Here is a 26198-nt window from a genome sequence, read left to right on the forward strand (position 1 = left end):
ATTGATGAGAATTCCCTCAACTAACCAGCTGTGCCGTCAGTTGTAAACGGGGTGCCGCGTGGGTTACACGCGTAGGAAGGCCAGCCAATAGCCGAGCGGGAAATTCTGACCGACGAATCAGAGCGTTGCGGCCGCATACGTCATATGTTGTGGTGGAATCGCACGCCAGCTGTCATTCGGCCAGTGTTGCGGTTCGGAATTTGAACGTGCCCCGAATATTCGACTACAATTTTTCATTGTTTTTACGTTTGAAAGTTAACACTGTGGTTTATGATTGTTTTGTTTTTGTGTTTCGCCGGATTTGAAGCGGTCAGTTAGTTGTTCACTCGTCTTTGAAAGTGTTGTGTGGAATCATGTTGGGACGACTGACAAGTGTTTGTGTGTTGATGTGTCTTCTACAGCGCCCGGTGTTTACCAACACGGATAATTTGGGTACGAAAAATATATTTTTAGTATTTTTACATAATAATTAACACTAAATAACTTGCAATTTAATTTGAACAATACATTGTTGAATAATTGTTGATATTTTCCTGAAAATTTGGTTCGTCAATAAAATGAATAAATGGAAAAATGTTGAATGCCTTATATGCTTCTGGGAATTGTTTTTTTGTTTGTATTGAAAATTCTGTTGAACTTTTTTATGGCATAAAAAAGAATAAAAAGTCATGCTATACAGTACACCTTATTCAAAACAAAGTTATGTACGTGATGCTGTTACCGTTATAATTTAAATTTATTAGGATCCACACCAACAGTTTTCAGTTTAGTCTGGGGCAAAAAAAAAGACGAAGGTATCTGCGAGGGGTCAGGTTTCTGTGCCCCAGACTTTACGTGCATAAACCATAACCATAAACCAGACACATCTAGAAATTGTTTATTTTTTTATTTTTGATAAAACCTGTCCTTGGACTCTATGGATACTTATAGCTATTACCTGCCTAAAAACACATATTTTGTCGGAGCTTATTTATTTAAACACTTTATTGCATACACATAGAAACATACAAAGTAGGTACAGATCATTCATTACAGGTTGACACTTGACAGTCTATGTTCACAACCTAAGTATTATTAAGTAAAATTAAGTATTTATCCAGCCGACCACGACAAATAATAATAATGATATTCCACATTCGAATTGTAAGTTTAATATTGCTACGCGCAGGTGCTACGCGCTACGGGCTACGGCGTAGGCGATGCTACGAGATTACTTTCACTGGTGCTACGACCGCTCAATGTATATTGGAATGAATAATTAAACAAGTCCACGGCATTTCGGTCCCTAGCGTAATAGAAATATTGTTAATTATGAATTGTTATGCCAAAAGTTCGTGTTTCAATTTAAATTGGTGTGGAGTAAATGGTGCATAATTTATGGTTATGATGTTATTGAATTGAAATAGAACAATGCCGACTAACTAGCTGCAGTCAGCGCTAATAGAGTTCTAATTATTATTTAATGCTTTTTGAACCGTATCATTGCATAAAAAAACAGAGACCACCAGATAATATTTTTTCTCATAGTTTTTAAGGAATTTAATACTGTACTTTACCTTGTCTGCAAAGCTATGTTCCCTGGACAGCATTTATTTAAAAATAAAACAATACATACACTCAAGGACAACCCTTGTGCGAGAAAATGGAGAAATAGGTCGATTCAATAATGCACAAACGCTGCTAGAACAACATAACATGGACTTTAATGGTAAGGTCTTAAAATAATAATTCGACTAACACAAACGATTTGCATATTTCTTAGTGTATTGTAGGTACACTTAGTTTGACCACAGGTTTCGCTTGGGAATCCATTGATATCAAATGGCTGAGTCACACTGTTTTGGATTATAATGCCACTTTTGAAAAACTTCGTAGGGTTTTGCAAAAAGGGTATACTAAGACGAAACTAGCATGTGCAGCATGTTATATCTAAGCCTGTAGCTGCACATGCTGGTTTCGGCTTAGTATACCCTTTTTGCAACTCCCTGTAGATTTCTGAACCCTATACATAATATACTTGTATATTGGACCTATAAAAGTATTTCTTGGTAATTGAAGTGACTTTATACGAGATTGTTATAGCTTTCTTATTACTTTTGCTTTACTATTTCTGTCACTACTTTTGCTTTTATTTCTAATGTCTTTTTTTGGGAAATATTGGTTTGTCAAGCCGACCATTTCATATTACTGACAAGTATTCACTGAAGATATTAAACAGTTTTACAAATAAGAAATTGGACATAAGGAGAATATAATAAATTCAAAATATAATAATATTTTGCGAATGTCATCTAAATAAAAGACAACGTTTAGATACTGATGTTTTTACACTTTTATATGATGTATGATGTATGATGCACGTAAATGAGAAATATTTCTTGATACTAAAATTATATTATTCTTGTAGGTCTCCCCTAGTCTGCTATAATTCCATTTAGTCAAATTACCTTTCCATCTACGTTTTAATCTTCACCCACTTAACTGATTCTTCTTTTAGTGTAATCGTTTTTGTGAGGGGAAAGCTTTTTGATCATGAATATTTATTTTTGAACCTGTTTTTATAACAAAGTGAATTAAGGGGAATTGCTATGAATTTTGAGATTATAATGATACTGAAAATAATTGTTTATTAACTAGAAGAAATAAATTTATAAAAGGATTGTTTTAACATTAGTTGTACTAATCTTAGTTTAATCAGGCTGCTCTCCTGTATGTTTACCAATGACCATTTAATTTTAGCCTATCTTAGAGTTAGATATACCTACACCACCTATAATGTAAGAAATATTTTTACAAAAGTAGTTTTATAGCCTTATCTAATATATATATACCGAAAGATACATCCAATGTTTCACTTGTAAATATTCTTACACCCCCATCTTCGGGTTAAAGTATGTCATATTAAGTGCCGATTTCTCCATAGTCGGTTAGAGCATAACCAGGGAGAAGTGGTTGACTTTTGACACATCTGTCATGAATTTTATATGGAGATGACGTTAATTTATAAATCAATCTCTGTCGGTTAGATAACCGACTATGGAGAAATTGGCACTAAAAGTTAAAGTATGTCATGTTAAACTTTCACGCCCGTTTAGAACGGGTTAAAACAAAACAAAAATACAAAAAGTTGGTAACACGTCGTAGTTCGTAATAGCCGAGCGTGCCATGTCTCCAGAGTTCCTCGACGCTCATCCATCACTTGTGACGGCGCTTGCTGAACCGTTACCAAGAATTCTTTGCTGAAAGGCCATACGCCGTACACTATTCTCCAGTTCAAGGTCAATGACATGTCTTTGGCAGGAAAACCCACAAAGTTTGTTGGCCCTATAATATAATACTAGCAGTTAATACACCAATATTACTTAAAAAGCAGAGTGACATTTCTCCTTCACAGTCAAAACCGTAATGCATTGTAAATGAATTTATCCATCTATTTATTTATTAAATAGTTACTCTATAATCTAATTACTCTAGAGACACTGCTACGAAAACAGGAAAATGGACGAGAATTATTAATTTTTCGTGAAACTAATTTGCCGAGGCCACCTCTGGCGTCCCTCCGGGTTGATGCCGCGTCCACGGGAAACCCGACTAGTTTCTGATTATTCTTTTCACTATTAGCTATTGTGACACAAGGCGCAGTTCTCTCTTGACTTAATTTTGATTTAAGTCTACTCAACGACAATTTAACCCATCATAGCGCTCCGTACTTGAAAACTTGTCTGCTTAGCTTGATATTATTTGGTGTTATACTGATATATAGAGTTCCAAATAAGGGAAATTCAAGTTAATCATCTCGTAAACTCTTGTAATGGTAGGCACATATTGACTTTACAGGACCCATTTTCAAACTGATCATCTAAGCTTATGTATTTATTAACTGGATAAGAAATCCAAACTGTATACATATATTGTCAGTGTCCTAGTATAATCTTGTATGTGTGTGTGTGTTTGCGCCTCCTGTGGCCGCACCTCCCCCATATATTAATTAAAATCGTGACACTCACAATGTTGGCCCTTTTCATGCTGTGACACTTGCTTGGCGGCAAATAATGGCTGCTTTTAATTAATAAAAAGTATGAATATATTAGCTTGAGGTTGAGTTTAAATAAATATTAATAAAACCCGTGCCTTCGTAACGGATAATGTCTGGTCTCATTCGAGAGGCCGTGGATTCAAATCCTTACAATGAATTCTTTAGATAAGTGAATTTAAGAACAATTATAATATAACATATGGTGAAGTAAACATCGTAAGGAAACATGCACATCTATATGTAAACCCTTCGTGCATTTTACTCATTCCAAAAACGGCGATACGATAGTGAGAACAAAATTAATGTACTGCGAAAAGCGGGTGACTCGCTTGTGAGTCACTTCTGACTACCCCTTCGGGAATTAAAGTCGTGAGCATATTATTGTATGTGCAAACAACGAGTGGAATAGCGAGGCATTTAATATTGATTCAAAAACTTCAGGAGAAGAAAAAAATGTATGTAAGCTTTCAATATGCGTTACAAAAGTTTGTGAGTAAATAATTATTCAGTGCCGGAAATAGGTACAGAAACAATACAAACATGCTGCATTGATTGGTGGCTCTGTTTATTGAAAAACATAAAATATACTTAGCATAAAGTACGTACGTATTTATTATTTATTGGTTCATGTAAATTCATTTTTAAATATGGTTTTAATAATGATATATAGACGGCTCAATGGTGTAGTGGTTAGTGACCCTGACTGCTATGCCGAAGGTCCCGGGTTCGATTCCCGGCTGGGGCAGATATTTGTTTAAAGACAAATATTTGTACTCGGGTCTTGGGTGTTGATATTTATATTTAATATGTATCTATCTATGTATTTGTGTAGATATATCAGCTGTCCGACACCCATAATACAGGTTCTGCCTAGCGTGGGGTCGGATGGCCGTGTGTGAGATGTCCCCACATATTATTATTATATTATTATTATTATATAAGGCTTGGGCACATCCAAAGTAAGCGCAGGCTACCGTACCACCACCGACACATAAGCAATAAACTGTGCAGCCTCGCTCGCCTGTTAAACATCTGTCAGGTGAGCGACGATGCTGCTTAGCTAATGTTCGGTGGTGGTAGCCCCACAAGTCAGCTGCTGACGCGGTTGACGGAACACCAAAAGTGGGACAAGCGCAAATTCGTAGGGGTAGGTTAGTTGTAAAAAATTGCCACCGTTTAGAAACATGCGGTACGTCTGTCCAACTCTTCTGGTTAGTTTAGGTTACCTTGTTAATAATAACTATATGTATGAATGCAAGTTTACATTTAAATAAGTAACAATCAAGTAGGTATACAACCGATTCTGTACAATCAAATCAAATAGAAGAAAAAAACTTTTACGGTAGACTCCACTGAAATTTCGGTAACATTCCACCCACAGGAATAAAGTCCGTTTCAATAAACGAACGTAAAATGGGTATATAAAGGCAGGAAGTGGACAACTGACAGAGATACACGTGCCGATCGGCCCACGGCAAAAGGTCATATAATAAATCTGAGGACGGTTTCATTATCATCAAAACAAATATCATGTGTCACACTGAGTGCGTGACGGTATACATTGCGGGTAAAGGGGCCTGATTCAAGAAATACACGCATTGAAAAAAGAGTTTGATATTTGAAGTTTCTTTCGCTATATTATTACGTTCTCCTCAGTGACTTAGCCTTTGAGAAATGGTGGCAGGCTTATAATCTTGACCATTAACAAAGAATTATAAGATTTTACGTTGAATAAAATAATATTCAAGATGATAATGATATGAAAGAGTTTTGGATATAAAGTTTGCCTAAAACTAGACACTAAATCGAATACTAATTTACATTGCTCATCTTCTTTAATTAGTTGTCTGGTTTTAAGTTTCACTTACTCGTTACAAGTTTTATAGTAAAAGTCCTTTACCTTTATATATAGTTTAGAAATTGTTTAGAAATTTCAAAAGTTTGTTTTAAATATTTGAACTTTTTGAAAGTTCGTATTTATTTATGAAATCTCTCAGCCTATTTGTAACTTTCAAAGTTTAACTGAGGACACTTAATTGAGAACACAGATAATACTGGCATATATGAGGATATTTGGGGAAAATACGTAAATATTATTTTTATTTCACGTTCCATAGAAACAAATATACAGTAGGTATAAAATATAAGAGCTACAATTTAAATAGGCTTTTCCACAAGATCATGAATAATATTGAATAATGAATGAAGTGACAAATTATTGCACGTTGGTCTATCGATGAAATTTTTACTCGTCATCATTGAGTTATACAAAAAAGTAGGTACTTGTATAATATTTTTCACAAAAACGTAGGTCTCAGAATCGGGGTGGCCATCAATTGAGGCGGCTCTCCATTACCCCCTTATCTACCGGGTCCGCAAACACCTTTTATTCGCTTTATCTCTTATACTATTGTTTCATGTGATTTCTCTGCGGGGTGAAAAGTGACGGGTTTTGTCTCGCCGTCTTGTTGCCGCCATAATCTATCGGGGCTTTATTAACTGGATATAAACTCTGTAAGGCATTTGTTAGTTAGCCTACAGCAGGTATACTTGGGTATTATAGAATGGATTCTTCTTCTTCGACCGTGTAAATGCACTAAGCTAACTTTCTCCAGGGTTTTGCTACTCTACTATACTATAGAATGGATAAGACAGGCTTAGTGAGGTATACCTATACCTACCTATTCATTTATTAATCAATAATCAGACATATTTCATCAACCTTTACTCTTTTACATAGACAGCAATGACAAATTATTAAATTTGTCTCGCTTCAATTTCTATTACCTAAGTGTGTTACGTTAAGTTCATTATGTAAACAATTCTAAGAATAATTCCGTGTGGCTGCTATTCAAATATTAACGTGTATTAAAATGTTTTCTAATCAAAGAATCTATTAACGTAAAGGTTGGAATAAATTATATGCCTGAAATAACATATTAGATTTCGTAACTTTTTCCGAGAAAGGTAGAAAGTATCCAAATTCCACCTACATTATTTTCTGTATAGAAATTAGCACTGTCGTAGCGTGGGCGTGACTGTAGAGATCCTGTGGTGTTATTTATTTGTATTTGACAAAATCATAATAATGTCACAACAACAGCTCTCAACATGGTTTTAAATACTCGTACTGATTCCATGTATAAGTTTACAAAAATAACTTCGGCAAATCTCATCACGGCTAGGTTGGCTATGGCTACATGTATTATCAGTATTATGCTAGCTCAAATAGGTTAATTACTTAGTAATTTTTTTGAAAAGATATACCTAATAATATACTATAATTAAATTACTTGTCTGATGAGGGTATGGGGTAAATAGTTAACAAAATAATGATAATGAGTAAGAAGCGGTTCAATTCAAAATATATTTAGATGGTAAGTATTGAAATCATTAGCAGCTAAATTTAGAAAAAGGTAAAGTAATTGAGTTTTCGCCTTATGAATAATTTAAATGTAAAAGCAATATCAAAAGAGGACTTTAGCAAAATTAATTACAAAAAGATAAAATCAAAGAAGTTTGCGGTTCCGGACTAGCTTTAATATTTCTTCTGAGTTATTTATTTCACATTAAACAGTTTTATCTTCAAGGGCTCTAAATTTAACCCTTTACATTAGGAAACTTGATCGATCTTTATCAAAATAAAGTGCGTAGAAATATTTGTACATAAGACCTATAAATAGTATAATATTATCAAATAACAGATTTATCGTGAAAAGCAGTTCGATTTGTGTCAAATAAATATCATCACCATGGCGTCCTAGCAACGAAAAACTTTTTAACATATAGGGTCCACCTATCGGCTACATACGCAACGGACGCATCATATTCAGTACTTACACAAATTCACACAAGTGCGTCCACTTCATCGGCATTGTCGACGCCATTTATCCATACAATTATGAAAATCCGTTAGGTCCGATACGTACGATTACCGATAGCACGCTTATCTTTAATTTTAATTAGATTGTTATTGCATGTACTATGGATCTTGTAATCTGAAAACAGATGTATTATTATTAACGATCGAATGGCGTAGTGGTTAGTGGCAATGCCGAAGGTCCCGGGTTCGATTCCCGGCTGGGGCAGATATTTGTTTAAAGACAAATATTTGTACTCGGGTCTTGGGTGTTGATATTTATATTTAATATGTATCTATCTACGTATTTGTGTAGATATATCAGCTGTTCCATACCCTTATTTAACGCAGGTTCTGCCTAGCTTGGGTTCGGATGACCGTGGGTGAAGATGACCGCACATATTATATTATATTATTTAAATATCACCCAAATGTCCATCCTCCCACAGCCCTCCTGACCGGCACGCTGAAGATGATGCAGCGCGCGGCGTGCGACGACGAGACCGTGGCGCTCACCTGTCCGCGGTCCACCGCCATCACCATACAGGTGACATTTCACATTTGATTTTGTAGGATGTATGCATAGAACATCGCGGAATCGATGTATGCAATGATTTCAAAAGGAAAGATGCGCCCGTCAGAACATGTTGCCTAAAGAAAATGTCACCAACACAATGGCCCCAATTTATACAAAATCTAACAGATATGTGAGATTTTAGGGCCAGCGCGAGGGTGCCATTTTCTTGAGCGGTTGGCCCTATCCTTACGCTAGTAATATATGTAATATAAGTCAATGGATTTGACATTTGGTTTTGTAGGATGTAGGTATACTGTATATTTACGTTATGTTTGTTTTCTTAAATAAATATTAATTATATTCTATTCTATAGGTAGCGCAGTACGGCCGTATGACCCCCGAGGGACACACCTGCCTCGTGGACCGCAACCAACACCCTCCTGTAGCGGTCGAAGTAGTGGGTAATGAGAAGTGCCTGTGGCCTAACTCTATGCAGGTTTGTAGGCGATTTCTTAATAACTATTTAATAAATTCATCATATATTAGTGTAAATTCTACTTTTGAATATTGGTTTGGTAAATGGGTGTACTTTTTGGTAAATGTAATTTTTTTATTTTCCAAAACTTGCGCTATTCAACTTGAGTAAAATAGAAGGGAGGTATAAAATAACTGAAACCCTGGTTTGACACGTTTAATAAGTAACTTTTTATTCCGTTATTTTCACTGAAAAAACTTTTTAAGGTATATCGAATTACACGGGCAAGAGCTAGTTAGACATAATTTATTTATATAATATGACACATGATTTTGAAATAACTCTTGCAATTTAAAACCTAATACGGTATCTAGGAAAACAAATTATACACAGTCCTTCTCTGTTCGTCAAATAAATAAATTTAGGTACCTTCCCTGAAACAAAGCAGTGTAAGTAACGAAGGGCAAAATCTGTATTCAGAATAATCTCATTACTTGGGCGCTCAATGACTTTGCTGAATAACAGCCAACATCTATACTTTTCGTACCTAATTTGATCCACGAAGGTCAAGCCAATTCCGAGTTTATTATCACAATCGGTTATTGCTTTCTCTCTTAAGAACTTCTTATTTATATAATATAACGAGTTATTCAAGCAAAGACAGCGATATTATTTTAAAGAAAAAGACAGCAGACATTCATGGAATAATGCTAATAAAATAAAATAGAGCTGTGGCTATATAGATTTCTTTCTTATGAAAACTTTTATTTATCAGAAAAGAAAGGATTATTGGATATGTTTTTGGTAATTGGCATCTTATTTTGAAAAGCTTTCTAGGTATTCAGTCAATTGGTTTCGCAAGCTGTGATATCTGATATAGGTATATTTTACTATTATAATATTATTGACGGATAAAGAATCTCATGCCTGGGTTTATTCGCGATATGTTTTACTTGAAATGTGGATACTTGACTGTCTTGATTGTAAATAAATAAAATGTTTGATTTAAAGTAACGTGATATTATTATAAATAAAAATAGAGTTTTCCTTACATTATTGAGACACTAACTGAATTCTAATTATAAAAATATAATAAAATTTTATCGACATTAATTGACGACCGAATAGTGTAGTAGTAGTGGTTACTGACCTATGCCGATGGTTCCTGGTTCGATCCCGGTCGGGGCAGATATTTGTCTAAAGAAAGATATATGTACTTGGTTCCTGGTTCGATCCCCTGATCCTGGTTCGGTCGGGGCAGATATTTGTTTAAAGAGAGATATATGTGCTCGGGTCTTGGGTGTTAATAGGTATGTTTCTTTCTATGTATCTGAGAAAATATATCAGCTGTCCGATACAGAGGCTCTACCTAGCTTGAGGTTTGATGACCGTGTGTTAGATTTCCCCTCCATGTTTATTATTACCGTCCTTGATCCCCACCATGTGTCCACAGTACTCGCTGCTACAGACCGTGGTGGAGGCGTGTCAGAAGAAGCCGCAGTGCCAGTTCAGCACGCGGCCCAAGCCCGGCCTCATGGATCCCTGCCCCCACGCGAGGAAGTTCGTCGAAGTCGCCTACAAGTGCCGACCAAGTGAGTAACTATTAGAAAGAATGAAGAAGAAAGAAAATACGTTTATTTCGAACACACACAGAATAAACACAAAAACAAGTTTAGAACAAATACTTAATAAAATGAAAAAAAATGCGTATGAGTGTTGCTTTTCGGTGCTGAAACGGGTTAAAGCTAAGTTTGATGCTATAATTAGGTATCTTCTGTGTACTGAGAGAACGTTCTACGCAAACAATTATGTTGTATTGTAATATTTAAACCTAACATGTTGCTCTACAGACCTATTTGTTTTGGTGAACAATCAAAACTTATATGGGACTTTCTGAAGTCCAAACTTCTACTAATTAACTGCCTTTCGTATGCAGAAATTAAATTGCCACAGAAACTATTACACTGGTGTCATGTTTTATTGACACACCACCAGTGTGGTCAAATCACATTATAATACCCTAATTTAATATAAGCACCAACCGGAACTCGAACCTGGGGCTTTCACTACCCGTCATCGTTTAACTACCACGCTGTTCATTCACCCTGGGTTACCTTCAACCTACGTTTAGCGCATCTCTCCCTATATTCCCCTCGTATGGCCAGCTCCCCTACCTCGGTCTTTGTTTATCAATAAGCAGTGGGCAGAGAGGCCGCATAAATCAATAATAACTGTTACATCGTACCGGCGCTGGCTTTCGCAGCGGTTAATGTGCTGCTCTAGATTAATGTCTGAGTACTAACTGATACTGGAACAGAGAGTGTGTGGATAGTGCCAAAACTTTGTCAGCAGTGTTGCTGCTGCAGTTTGACAAGGCATGTTAATAGTGGTCTCTCCAATTTCATAGGCGCGGTACGCTTTTTATACAGTGAATTGACATAAATTAAATCATAATTGACACTCTCCAGCTCCAGAACCTTTAAAAAATCTTTACCTTCTTCCGACTTATACCTACAGCAAGAAGTTACAAAGAGGCACTTATTTCAATTTTGAAAGAGGAACATTATACTAACCCAGTTACGATTATTCCCGAACACAATTTATTGCTTTGCCAAACCCAGTTCCATTTCCACCAGATACCCAGCAGTGATCAGTCAGCACAGGCCACCGCGGCAGCAACTAAGTAAAACAAAGAGTGAGATTCCAATAACTTCCCGATAATGGCCAGCGAGACCCATATTCTTAGTCACTAGGCTTTTATTCCCGTAAAGGGAAAATAACCGGGCAGTTACAGCAGTTATTCATTGTAATGCTCTCTGCGGCCCCGATATTGGAGCGGGCCGTGGTTTGTGGGTTCTGTGTCGGTTTCCAAATGAAAGGCTACAGCGCAGCAATTATCAAATTGATATGCAGCTGCGTGTGTGTGGCAGTCTTAGTAAAGAAACGTGGTATTTTCATTTCAATCATTTATATTCAGAGTAGTGTATTTTTCGGTGCGCTTTTTCAATGCGCGAGCTTCAAAAACCGAACCGCCCGGGAATATGTTGGCGTGTTCGCTTGAACCAGCCGTGTCGTGTCAATATCAATAGCTAATCTATTTCTATTGAAAATTTAATTATTATTTAATTTCGCTGAACTCTACGCGGTTAAAGTCTAATTGTTATCAACATTTTAGGAAATTCTGCATTAAATATTAGTTGGAAGGATATAATAATTCCAGTAACATATTTGTTTACTAGATCCCAAGAATTAAAATATTGTTAAAGTGAAATTTTAACCTTTATCCTTTTAACCTCTAGCGATTTGAGTTTGGTGTTATAACTAGAGGGAGTGTTTCTCAATACTCACCTCTTGAAATCGAAACAAAATGTATGGCGGGTACACAGTACACACCGTGTATCGTATGTTACCGCCAGGTTGCGAGTATGGCGACTCTCTCGGGCCATGCAAATTTGCGTTTAATTTTCACTTCTCCAACTGTATAAAAACTGCCACTAGGCTGTATCGGTTTATTTTTCGCGTTCTGTTTGGTAGTTACGGCTGCCTCTGAGAGAGCGTGCCTACCAAGAGAGTTCTATTATATTTGAGTTATAGTTTTCATTTATAGTCAGCGAAATATTTCGAAATTCATAACAGATTAAAAACATAAAAGTCCATGTGAAGAGTAAAAGTCTGCTAATAGGCAGAGGTCCGGATTAGCGAGTCCTACTGTATCACACACCGGTATATTGGTGCTTTTTCCAAACGTGTACTACAGTAGGTATTAATAACGAAAAAAAACTTGTAACCCTCTAAAATTATTTTTCCAAACTAAATTCCAAGCACACTTTCCTTAAACGAAAATAAGTTGAGTCATTCCATTAAGGGCTCCTAAAGGGAGTGTGAATATGATTCTCACGCGGAGTCATTCCAGTAGACAGATGTCTTACAATATTACTGCTCGTATTTGAGACACGTGCTTCAGACGTTTATGTAAAAACGGGGAATACTTATGTATAATTGTATACGCTCTTCTTCATATTAACCTTTGGCAATATATGTGAGGGTATAAAGAGAGTAGGTAACGTAGGTTGGTACTAAATAATAAATAACTGTATGAAAGCTAAAATTTGAAATAGGACTTGATAAACAATAGCTTTTTTTAAATGCCATGTTTTTGGCGCCTGTCACTAAAATACTTTCACTATATTTTTTCGTTTTTTTCATTTAGGTCACTGATGTATTTTTGTTAATACCTACATTTCAAATACATTTAATATTATGATAATAAATACAGCAGTACAGTACTTTTAATTTGTAAACAGTGAATTTAAATATCACATTACTGCCAGTATAGGCAAAATTATAAAGGTTTCTGCCCCATTATTGCTAAACAAAACAGTAAATTTTAATAACATCTTCTTTTTAAACTTACAAGGAGGTTAAAATTGATTTTGAAACACACAAGTTACGACCCTCTACGTCAGTCAAAAAGTTAAAATTCGTATATACATTATAAACCTATTTTAAAGTGCTAAAAAGCTCTATGAATTCGGGGCTATTTATATGGGCTAAAGTTTATGCCCCAGCACAGTATTCATATTTTAAAAAAACATCAAATATTGAATACATAGAAATACAATATTAAAACACCATAAGACATGATTCATGACTCGCCCATGACACAAACCGCATAAACGCCGGAAACGAACAGAAACATGAAAAAGCTTCCATTCACTTAAAACCATAAAGAATCGCCGTAATTTTTTTCGTCGATAAAAAAACAAGGGGAGTGTTCCGTTCGGTAATCGTATTGTGAACACGGCTTTATGATAGCACTAGGAGTGTACCCAAGTGATTTATACGACACGGTAATAAATACTTACCTGCAGACCGTTAACTATAAATGTCAGAATTATATGTATAATAATTATTATACCTTATACATAAGTATAAGTCGGCAAACGGCGTGTCGGTCGCCCCCCAACCCGTTGGTCTGATGATCTGCGGAAGGTAGCGGGAAGCCGCTGGATGCAGATGGCGGGTGACCGTTTGGGGTGGCGATCGTTAGGAGAGGCCTATGTCCAACAGTGGACTACGGAAGGCTGAGAGAGAGATACATAAGTATTACTGTATGGGGTTGTAAACCGGGTATTTCGACATTTTCAAATGTAAACCCATAATTTATTGAACCTGTCATAGTTAAACCTTCTGCAACATCTGTCAAATATTGTATTTTTTGTTCTATTCAAGTGTTCTATTTATTTATTCCTTTTTTGCACAGTATACAAAAGTAATTATACATATACCTACAATCAGATGGATCAAATCAATAATAAAAACATTTTGTACCAATTAACCTGCAAGAGGTGCAGGGAGCATAGATTCGAGAATGCAAAAAAATAATTATCAAAATCAGTCCATAAATGACGGAGTAATCGATGAACATACATTTAAAAAAAACATACATACAGTAGACGAATTGAGAAGCTCCTCCTTTTTTCGAAGTCGGTTAAAATATAAAACTTAACTCCGACTTGGCCCTCGGAATTTCTAAACTATAAGACTACCATTACAAAAATGACGTAGGGTAAAAGGCATAACATTGGTTACCCCCGATGCGGCGAGGGTGGAAACAGTCAGTGAACAAATTAAGCTTGTTTAGCAAAGTGAGGGTCACTCACCTGGCCAAGGGAGTGCCGGAGCAAGGAGTGGCCTGTACTTAGCTAACTCATTTGTTTGTTACAAATAGTAAAGTGATATTTGAAATGTGGGGATGGAGCAAATTAGTTATTGTGCGGTTTGTTTTATATGTCGACCGAAAAGGGTTGTTAAGTTTTATGTTAAGTATCAGCGGTGACACATTTACATACAAAATTTATATTGTAGAATTTTATCATTGATGTTCCCATTTGGATTGGAAACTCAAAGGCATCGTCACTGATAATTTTCCACCCTCTAAACTAGTCTAAACTCTAGCAATTATTCTTTTCATATCAGTAGACTGTGCTAACAGATTATTGTACTCTTGAAGGACTGTCGTTATTGAAAACTGTAGTGAAAATTTGCATTACCTTTTAGGCTGACCACACACGAACTGCATCGCTGCTGCGAAAGTGTAAGTTTACACTCGCGGCTCGCGACTTGTCTCGTGGCTCGGCTCCGGGCTCGCGAGAGCGGGCCATTTGTTGAGCTTATGTTTACATACTCGCGACGTGCTCTTTGTCATTGCTCATTGCCCTTTGACTCGTGCCCAAAAAACCGCTCCCGACGCGACCCCGGCGAGCCACGAGACGAGCCACGATCGCACGTTTACATTTGCGCCTCGCGGCTAGTCCCGCGACTAGTCTCGTGGTTCGCGCGAGAGTAATAAATGACGCATAATGGTGCTATCCGTCTGATTTCACTCTTACATACAATCCATAGACCTCTAAACTAAACCCCTTGTTCCAGATGAGTTCCGAATTCAAACGGTGTGCGAAGACGACGTGATCAAGCTGAATTGCAACCCGCAGTCGCGCGTGGCGGTGTACGACGCGCAGTACGGACGCGCCGCCCACGAGCCGCTCATGTGCCCGCAGCCGCAAGGGGTTAATAACAAGAGTGAGATCACTTATTAATTATTATAATAACTATTTAATTACACACACACACACACACACATGTATACCTTCAGTAAACTACGGTAAGACGTTCTTATCCATTAGTTAGCTGAAAAAGCGGTCAAGATAGCAAACGCGTCACGCATTTGTCTTCCGCTGCCGTGACGAACCTACGCTCCAGAATAACTGCTGTGGCTGCTACACGAGTTCTTTATCAACGTCGATAACCTTGTTTAATGTGCGTTCCACTAATAGCAGCACAGCTTGCCGTATTTATGGCGTAGTGACATTTATCTACATAGATAACCAAACCGTGTAGTAACAGCAGCTGAGGTAAGCCTGATTTTTGCTATACAATATTCAAGAACATATAAAATCAGTCAATCAGTTAGGAATTACGTGATGAAGCTGAGTTGTAGCCGCAAGGAGTTAATAACAAGAGTGCGTTGAGTATTATGATTATGATTAGGTACATTACACACACACACACACACATTTTACCTATGTACTAACCCCGCTACGGAAAGATGCCATCAGTTAGCTCAAAAAGCTATCAGGATAGCTTACACTTCGCTCAAAACGAGAAAACAAAAGTTTACGCCATGCTTTCGTTTATTATAAGAGCCTTTGCTCCGGTATCCACCGAACGCAGCTGATGAGGCAAGCCTGAGAATATGGCCATAAACGACGTGGCCTTTGGTATGGACATCTTGCCATCGCAGCTCTAATACTTGAAGTAAATATATTCCAAAAAATTCTGAAAATAAAAAAATGTGATAAAATTTGTTACCATAAGTAATAGAACGTTATTAGATAGCGCAAAATATAATATATTAATGTTAACTAATTTCAAATAAATTAATAACGAAAGGTCTTCGACTCGTATTACTTACAGTAAGACCATAAAATGAAATAAAAGGGAACACTACCGAAATTTTCTGCAAAATTAAATTGTTATTTGACTTTCATCGCCCGCCTTTGTAATATCAGATTACTTTTATTTCTAGTTTTTATTTCGGCGATTCCACAGAAATTGCGCTGAAAAGGAATTCCTCTTGATGGTGGAATTCAATATCCGAGTGTTTCGCTCTTCCAGTCCCAAGCCAATTTAGTAAAAAAGGTTATGGTTAATTATAATTACTTAGGTAAAGTTACATGAAGATTGAACATTAAATTAAATTTAGCTTAGGTATAGCACAGGGTAGGCAAAACGCATACATGTGGTACATTAAATAAAATATATTTGGAAGGGGAACACCATCGACATGATTAACAAAAGTATCCTGGTTATATTCTCATAGTAGTTGCTAAAAATTAATTGAGATATTTACTCAAAAATGATATTATTTGAGTGCTGTGGTGCTGCTTGGGAGAAGCTTATATCCAGCAGTGGACGACTACAGGAGATGATGATGATAAAAAATACACATTCATTAAGAAAAAATATTCTTTATGGTTAACATTCTTAAGATTCTGTAACATACGTAAATAAAGTATAATTTAGCATTTTGTCCATAAAAAAGCCTTGGCAACTAGCTTGACGGACCTATACAATTTTAATATCAAAAACAATAAACAAATAGGTAAAAATTCTCGCAATAACTTTCATCTAACGATTCTTGTCGGCACTTCGTCGACGGCAGCTGTTGCTGGCAGTTTTGTTTTACTTATAATTTGATTGATAGATGGACCTTTTTGTTATTTTGTTTTTGCGCAGTAAGAGACTTTCACCTATACCTAGGCTGTAGTATTAGAAGTTTAATCAACTACTTATAATATAATCATTTTGTTTTAGGCTAAACATCTCAATGTTATTAGTTTTTTTGTGATTATACTAGATTTCAATAATTTTACTCTAGTAGTATTCTATTCTATTCTATTCTATCTTAGTTTTTTCATAAATACCTACAACCTATGTCACGCAGATGCTGATATAAAAGTGAATTTTAGTCTCTTAGGTAAAGTCCAAGCGTAGATACCTACCTACTAAGCTAACTTATTGTTTTTACGAGTGCAGATAGACTTTTACATTTGGAGGCTAAAACTACATACAAAAATTAATTAAGTTAGTGATTTCCTTCTGATTTTGCTTTTCTTTTCCCCAGCATACGTATGACAGCGCACGCCACCGAGACCGTGATGCAACTGTGTCACGGCAAGCGCCACGCTGCTAATTAGGACGCCGCCTTAAATTCCATACAAAAAATAATTAAGTTATTAAGTTAAGGACCCTAGACCTACAATAATATTGTGCAATATATTTATTGTGGAATAAGATTAAATTGCGTTTTGAATCCAAATGACCTTTGCGCAATCTTCAATATTAACCCTAGACGATGATTATATTCCACAAGTTTCAAAATTGCGCAATATAATTGATCGTCTAGGGGGCGCCTTTGTGATTCCCTACTGATTTCCCTTTCTCTCCCCCAGCATGTATGACAGCGCACGCCACCGAGACCGTGATGCAACTGTGCCACGGCAAGCGCCACTGCGAGGTCGCGGCCAACAGCAAGAACTTCGGCACCCCGTGCCGGCCGGACACGAGGACCAACCTGAAGATCGTGTACGCTTGCGGTGAGAAAAAAACAAATTGTTATCAATTAAAAATAAAAACCAAAAATGATAAAATCCTTTTTGGTTTCGAAAATAGATTAAATATGTGTGCCTTTTTAATGTAATTAAAGGTTTGCCCGTGGGAATGGGGACTACCGTTTTTTTGCTCACCAGTTGGCGCCACTGTCGACTAAGGTTGAGGTACCATAGCTGTCAAACTTATCAAAGGCGACTTCATCAAATTGGCGCGAAATAAAGTTTTAAAATCTTGAATCTTATAAGCTTATTCATTATAAAATAACTATCATCATATCGAGTTACTATCCCGCAATGTTGTGCAGATGCGTTATGTTCGGAAAGAAAAGGAGGACATATGTTACCAAGTGATAAAACTGTTCTAAAAAAGGGCTTGTGAAATAATTATTATCCGTCTATCCGTGTTTGTGAAAATCATTATAACTAATTTCAGAAAGAACATAATGTAAATAAGGATTAGGCATTTAATAAATACAATAAAAATAAAAGAGTTACACACTGATTTAACTTTTATTTATCCTTTCCGTTTAAACACACTGCTATACAAAAAATATAACACATTAGTAATCCACACAATGAATGCTGGTTGAGTTGTTAGTTGAAACTAAATAATGGTAGTATAGTATACTAAGTATTCTATTATTTGTGAGGGTGTCAGTACCTGCACCTAGCTCACTCGAATGGAGCCTTTGTGCATATCGCCTTAAGGTCTAAACTCCACTCCTAAGCTTGGACCATTTCCTACCACGCTGGTCCTCTGCAGGTTTGTGGGTTCGAAAATCTAGATATGCAGGTTTTATCACGATGTTTTCATTCACCGTAAGAGCGACGGTATGTACGGTGGCCTGCGCCTAAAAGTATACAGGCGGAGTTTTTAAAATAGCGATCTCAAGCTCACATGCTGCTCAAGCACATCCACATAAACACCACTTCTACACACATCACACACAACACGTCCCCGGATTTATAACAGATGTAGCTGGTCCCTTCATCATCAGGGATCTATTTTAAAAACTCCGCCTGTATACTTTTAGGCGCAGGCCACCGTACGTACACTGTGCATAAATTCCAAAGTAGTTACTCATTGGTGACAATATCTAGATCTGGAGTTTCATTTTTAGTGTTCACACTGCTATACAAAGTTTCTGAAGGCCACTCAACAGTATACACTGAATCATTTTGTTGTATGATGCTGTCCTCTACGTTTCCAACCAAGTTACTGTTACAGTCATAGTCTTGGTGTCTGTAAAAAGAAAAAACATAGCTGTTATCTAAGCAAACAAGCATACATTTCGTAAAAAATAAGTTTGTAAACAGTAAACAAACTAACCTCTGAATTAGCTGCTCTTTGAGACCGCTTATTTATGCGCCTCTTTTCCTTAATTCAGCTTTCAAAGCATGCGCAACTGCACATTCATCGATAAATAATCCATATTTGCGATAATTTCGCGAAGAGATCACTTTTCAACAGGGAAATGAACGAAAATATAATTTATCTCGAAGCCGCCAAACAAATTATATGAAAAGTAAAATGTCACTTAACCTCAGTCAACACCAGCGCCCCTAGCGGCAAATTCACACGCGTTAGCCCCCATTGTGTTAGTACCTTTTAATGATCTATATGATCATATAATGATACAGACGCGGAAGCGACTTTTTATACTAGATGTGATGATGATGGAGATTTACCCCCTTATTCATAAAAAACTTACTGGACGCATTAGCTATTGAACTGTTTTGTCTGACAGAGAACAATTTCTTCTTTGATAGAGAGTGACAAAACAGTTCAATAGCTAAAGCGTCAAGTAAGTTTTTTTATGAATAAGGGGATTAGAATAGAATAGAATAGCCGTTTATTAAATTTAAAAAACGATAATATCTAAGTAGGTACTTACTTACTAAAAATAACAATGAATTTCCTTCCTACAATATATATTTCAAATCTTTAAACCTACATATATTTTACAGCTAATATTATAAAAATATAATTATAAGTATAGAAAAACTAAATTTACTTAAGAATAAAAAAACTCTCTCTTCTCCCCATTCATTTTCAAAAGCCTTGAGTCCAACCACTTCCGTTCCCTTGTTTACGGGGAAAGTTGCTAAATTAAGTGGTCTCCAACTATTGACATTTGAGATTTTCCGGACTGCAAAGACTTTCGCATTAAAACTTTGACCGGGGGCGCGGAGTTCGGCCAAATTTTATAACTCACCCCTCACGCTACATTTTAAGGATTTTTCGAGCCATTTTAAATTATATGATTAGAAATTGTGCATCGTACCTACTCATTTATTTATTTTCCGATGTGTGTATTGTCGCTGAACAATTATATGCTAGTTACCTACAAATTATGAAAGAAGAGGGTTATGTTATGAAAGCTATTTGAAGTCCTCTTGACATGTGGCAAATGTTAAAGCCAAATGTATTTACCTACCCCTTTTCCTTACTTTATTAATTTTCAACATGCTGTATTATTAAAAATAATAAAACAATATTGTTTTTATGGTTTCTTGCAGTGCCTCTCGGGGTTTTGATAGAACGGTATGAAAAACCGTTGGAGCGCGATGAGGTGACTGGACAGAGCTTGAACCAGGATCAAGGAGGCTTGTTTGACGGCAAGTTTCATACTTTTGTTTTAATATTACATACCGTGAGACCACGCTTAACAGAAACAAGTGCCAGCCAGAAAAAAGTTTGGTAATTAGGAAAAATTATATTCTTTGTGATTTTTTACGTTGACTCTATAGGTCCTATTGTTCTTAATTTATAATTTTGGGATAACATTTTAAGTCAAAAAGTTCAAAAGACTCATAAAAATAATAAAACTCGTTTTGAAATTGAAAACCTGCCAGTTTGACCACCAATGTTACTATTGTTCAGACTAATATAGTTATTCATATTCTTTATTAAAGAAATTATAATTAATATTACAGATGGTGCTGGAGAAAAGTGGGGCGAACCAGCTCCGGCGCTGGCCAACCCTGACCTTCCGTACCCCGATGTAGTCGAGAGCGAAACATTCAACAACGACGAGGAAGCGCGCAACGAAGTCATGGATCTGGACTCCACAGAACGTAAGAGTTATTGTTTTCTTATAAAGGTTTGTTGTGACTGCTATAAGTACTATGTACCTTTGCCCGAGACTGAATAGCAGTTTTCTTATAAAATGAATTACTTGATGGATTTGTTATTTCTTTCAGATCAAAGTAACAATATCTGGATTTACATCGGCGTTGGAGCTGCAATATTTTTCATCTTGATCATAATGCTTATTGCCGTGCGATACTTCATACGCCACCGCTCCACTCGGACCTCGAAAACTGGGGATCTGTTCACCACCGAGGTTCCCAACGTCTTCAATGATGCTTCTTCAGACATCGACAACGACATTGACGTCACTCACATATCTGGAACATTCTACGAACATCCAGACATGATACTCTACAGAGATGTTCCTGGTAAAGGCACAATCAAAGCCATGAGGCCTATGTCCACCATTTACCCGTGTGCTGGGAGCAGTATGTACGGTCATGTGGACAGAGTAACACATACTACTGTGATGACAGATAGCTACAGAAAAGACGCGAACAGAGATGTTGATGCGGAAATCGTCGTGAGCCCGAAAACATTGCAAAGGTATTCGGATTCACAATACTATTTTGGGTGACAGGAAGATCCGCCATGTGATGATGGTTCCAGAACATACTGCTTTTAGAGGTGAAGCTTGAAAAGGTTGAGTGACTCGAAGAAATGAAAAGCTATGTAAATACTGAAAGTATTGGAGTCAAAAAATACTAGTCACTTTAAGTACAGGCACATAAAATTGACATGAATACTTGCCAAAGGCCACAATATACTTATTTATTATGCCAATTATGCATCATGAGATATAGCCGTTACACATTAATTCGAATCAAGATAGTTTGCACAACTATAAAATCTTCAGTAGGCATAGTATATTTGCACAAATGATTTATAATCAATATTTTATTCTCTATCTGTGATTGTAACATTAGTAGACATCTACTATCTATAATGTAAATATTATTATATAATATATTATTACTTTCATCTATAATTACTTCAATAATATTAACTCTAGTCTTCAGACAGTATTTATAAATACTTTTTACATTTTTAAAATAAAGAATATGGTAATTTTTGTTTTATTTAATTCGTTCAGCCGTCTAATGGGATGTTTTAAATCAACGCAGTGTACGAGGTCGCGTGATTTAATGCCATCATTTACGAAATTAAGGAAGAATTTGTGGGGATTATCAATCATGTGTCAAACAAGGGGTGCGGTGAGTTGCATGAGAAAATTATTAAAACAACAACGAAGTAGTGTGACTTGGAAGCCCACGCTTATTTTACATATTTTCATTTTGTAAAATCGATGACAACAACTCGCTGGTTACGTCAATACGAAAGCTAATCTAGCACGCCTAAGCGTCAATTCACACGTACCACAACCACACCACGTCGCAGCGACAAAATGTGGTCAAGCTGTGGTTACGTGTGAATTGTGTGACAGCGGCTTTTTGCAGTTGCGTTGTGGCAGCGACAAAATGTCGATGTGGTTGCGTTGTCGCTGTCATTTCGATGTGGTAACCACGTCGTCGTGTGCAGTTAATACGGAAAACAGGTTGCCGCGGTGCCGCCGCCGCGTGGCGGCGTTGCCGTTACGATGTGGTTGCGTTGTGGTTGCGATGTGGTTGCGATGTGGTGTGGCCGATAACAACGGCAAAATGTGGCACGTGTGAATTGGATTATTCATTGTCAATACAAAATATACGCCCGACCACATCACGTGGTTGTGGTGTGGTTGTGGCTGTGGTGTGGTTGTGGTACGTCTGAATTGACCCTAAGGGCTACATACAAACGCCACTAAACAAAACGAGAATATTAAGATGATTACATGAAAATCATTACGATTGGAAAGATTATAAGACCACATCCAGCGCCATGACCTCAGTTCTAACTAAAAAAATATTTCAGAAGATGACTGTGTACAATAATAAAGTATGTTAGGTTGCCTTCTCGAGTTTCATACATTTTGAGAAGCTACTCTACTGTATCCTACATCACTGTGCCAGTACGTACTCGTAGGTGCACTACGTCTTTTCCAGACAAACTTGATTTCCCGCGCTCCAAATTTCCGCTTTTCACAAAGTTTCCGGAAGTCTTGTACATTTCTTACTCTGAGGCGATTCCAGTCAAGGTACTCGTTTGACATTCTTTTACTCACCATGCCTTTTTATGTTCCCTTCGGAGCTGATCAAATACATCAAGGACAAAGCCTAAAACCTCTCCCATTACGGAAATATATTTTACTTTGTTTTGTGGTATACTTTTCCTGGAGTAAACATTAAAAGGACATGTTATGGGTTTTAACTAGAGCTTTGTGATGTTAAAATAAATCGAACCAGTACAGCCGAGTATTTTGTGGCATTTATCAACATTCTACATACGAAAATAATGCTAGAATATCAAACACTTAAACAGAACTTTAACAACAAAACACTATTGAAATACCTAACAGGCATGATATGACTTTTACCCCTTTGTTTACACATAATACGAATAAAATAAAACTACCGATCAACAGTTTCGATAGCTCAATATACGATATCATAAATTCTTACGGTCACACATTGTAACAGTCTCCCGAGTCCCTCAGACATATTGCTTACATCAGTCGGCACATATTGTAGGCGTGAACTTATGCGCTGTCCCGGATTCAAACGGATTCTGATCTGAATACTGAACCCTAAAAGACAGCACAATATATTTCCTAAACAGTTGATTCAAAAAGCTAGTCCATTTGGCCTTTCTTCGCTGGATGGTTAAATTTATTGTTATGGATTCCGTTCCAGATAGTCTTTTGTTTCGAATGCTGATGTTCAGCTATTGGTTTCTTTTCCTGTTTGCATATGTTATGGTGGACACAGTTACTTTTTATTTAGTTTACATTTTTTCTTGCATATTCGGGGCTTTTGATGTTTTGGAAGTGATCGATGGTCTGTTTTGTATTTATGTGCGATGATCAGTTATAGGAATAGATTTCACGGCTGATATATGGTTTTCCAGACTTTTGGATGGATATATAAAGGCAGGAACGTTCTAGAATGTTTTCACAGATGCAAGCCACGTCCCCGTATCGCGGCGGAGTCATAAGCCGGCCGCAACTTCACCCAACTCGTGACGACATTGCTAAAGTGGACAAAGATACTAGGAAGGAAGGAAACTTACGGTTCCTGGTACCTACTAGATCCTATTAAGGTGAAAATAATAATTGGAGCGAGAATTTTCAAAATTAGGCGAGTTTATTTATAACGTAACTTAGATAAGTTAATGTTCAAAGCTACCCGGGCTAGAAATGATTCATTTAATTTTTTTAAACGACGTTCTTATATTTATTTTGTCTTGATCGCCATTGAATTTTCAATTGATGCGAAGTTGCCAAATAACAGACAATATTACCAATACTAAATTATCTCATGTTATTATGGTAGTCTTGTTTTTCTTGATAAAGTAAAAGATTTCTACAATGTTCTTAGTTCGAGCTACGTACTTAGTGGCTGAAATAGTTGGCGTAACTCTTACTTACAATGAGTTAAGTTTTGAAGATTTTAAAGTAAAACAATAGCTCGCGGAGTTTGTTTGCGGTTGAATTTAAGTTGTTAAATCTTCTGTAGCGTGACATACTCGTAAAAGATGTTTACAGTCGGTAACCATAGAACTAAAGTGGTCTTAATACAAAAACTATAAAAAAGACCAAAAAAATAAAAAAAAATCGCTTAAAAAAATAAGGGTATTGCGATTGTACCTGTTTCCTGTGAGGTTATGGATACTTTATGTGTTTTTGTTTTATGGTTTTAGAGACATCCTATAATGCAATTCTACAGATTATCGACTTATTGTATGAGACGATCCAATGAAATAGAATTAATTGAATCAGATTTCGCAATAGCAGATATATTTTATGAGCTTTCTGAAAAGCGGTATAGGTACCTATACCAGTTCTAGTTCTGTTCAATTTATACCAGTTCTAGCACCCAAATAATTAGTAACTGAAAAACAATTCAGCTATTAGAAAGGGTGAAATTATGACTGAATTTCCTGAAAGCGCAACACATACAACGACATTATTTACTGGACAATGTATGTAAATATACTAATAACAAAGCAATTTTAGTGAAATTTTCGATATGTAGTGTAGAAGTTCTGTCTCGTTCAGTATTATCAGAATAATGGTGTTATGCCGAGTTGCAGAAAGGGACTTTAAGCTAATGTCGACATTAAATCTATGTCTGTCTCTTTCTGTCCGTATACTGTCAAAGCAAGGCAACAATACATTTAATGCCGACATGAACTTAAAGATCCTTCCTGCAACTCAGTGTTAGGGACCCAGTGCGCCCCTGATGTGGATCTTGTGCTCTATCGAGGGAGTCCTAGGGTTCCAGTAAGTCATAGAGTGGACTGTTATTTCCAGGTTGGTGTATTTCTGGTTCCACAGTAAGAGCCACGTTACAATATTGCAAAAACACGTTAACTTTTTCGTCTGCGCAAAATATCAAAACCCTCATCAGATTTACAAAGCCTACGTAAAACAGCCTGTAGGTATACGAATATCCATTACGTACATTAACTTAATCAAAACAATTCTCTTCTCTTGTACATACGAGGGTTGTCTTCAGCTTTCAGAGTGTTGAGGTACAAGGCATGTTCATCAGCGCCACACAATGATACGACACTGTTTGCTCAACGTTAATTGTTGAAGTTGGGAATTTTGAAACTTCCTCATGAATTTTCGGCGGCTTTAGGCAATTATGTATTGGAGTTTTACTAAGTAAGTTTCTGACGACGTAAGGAGAGTTTCACGATATAGTGAGTTATAAGACATAGAGAAAAAACAAGGACAATACAAAATCTACCCAAAGTTTTATTTTTAAGTCCTTTGTTGTTATAAGCAGTACAACTTAAAACCTAGTGTACATTATATATCCTAGGATTAAATAACATATGATTAATGTTATTGAGCACCATGGCTTTTTAAAACTTTTAAAATCACAATAAAATTATTTAAATAACCTAACTTACGTTATGAAAATCACTGTATATTCAATGCATT

At 36.5% G+C, this 26198-nt stretch overlaps 1 protein-coding gene across 1 annotated transcript; it reads left to right on the plus strand.

Annotated features, from left to right (window-relative positions):
* Positions 1-46: 46 nt before the first annotated feature.
* LOC105383162 lies at positions 47-22356 on the plus strand. The gene is made up of 9 exons (XM_038109150.2): positions 47-432; positions 8345-8442; positions 8786-8908; positions 10341-10479; positions 15320-15469; positions 17902-18045; positions 20581-20679; positions 20998-21138; positions 21265-22356. Exons 1-9 carry the CDS (start codon positions 354-356, stop codon positions 21729-21731), a joined length of 1440 nt encoding a protein of 479 aa, XP_037965078.2. The 5' UTR covers positions 47-353; the 3' UTR covers positions 21732-22356.
* Positions 22357-26198: the final 3842 nt, after the last annotated feature.

The sequence above is a fragment of the Plutella xylostella genome, chromosome 17 (genome assembly GCF_932276165.1).
Source record: "Plutella xylostella chromosome 17, ilPluXylo3.1, whole genome shotgun sequence".
In the NCBI taxonomy this organism is placed as follows: Eukaryota; Metazoa; Arthropoda; class Insecta; order Lepidoptera; family Plutellidae; genus Plutella; species Plutella xylostella.

What these genes read in the sequence shown, in the direction of transcription:
- LOC105383162 (XM_038109150.2), top strand. Translation starts at nt 354, where the DNA reads ATGTTGGGACGACTGACAAGTGTTTGTGTGTTGATGTGTCTTCTACAG. An exon ending in TACCAACACGGATAATTTGG is followed by an intron (nt 433 to 8,344) that starts GTACGAAAAATA and finishes ATCCTCCCACAG; the next exon opens with CCCTCCTGACCGGCACGCTG. An exon ending in GAAGATCGTGTACGCTTGCG is followed by an intron (nt 18,046 to 20,580) that starts GTGAGAAAAAAA and finishes GGTTTCTTGCAG; the next exon opens with TGCCTCTCGGGGTTTTGATA.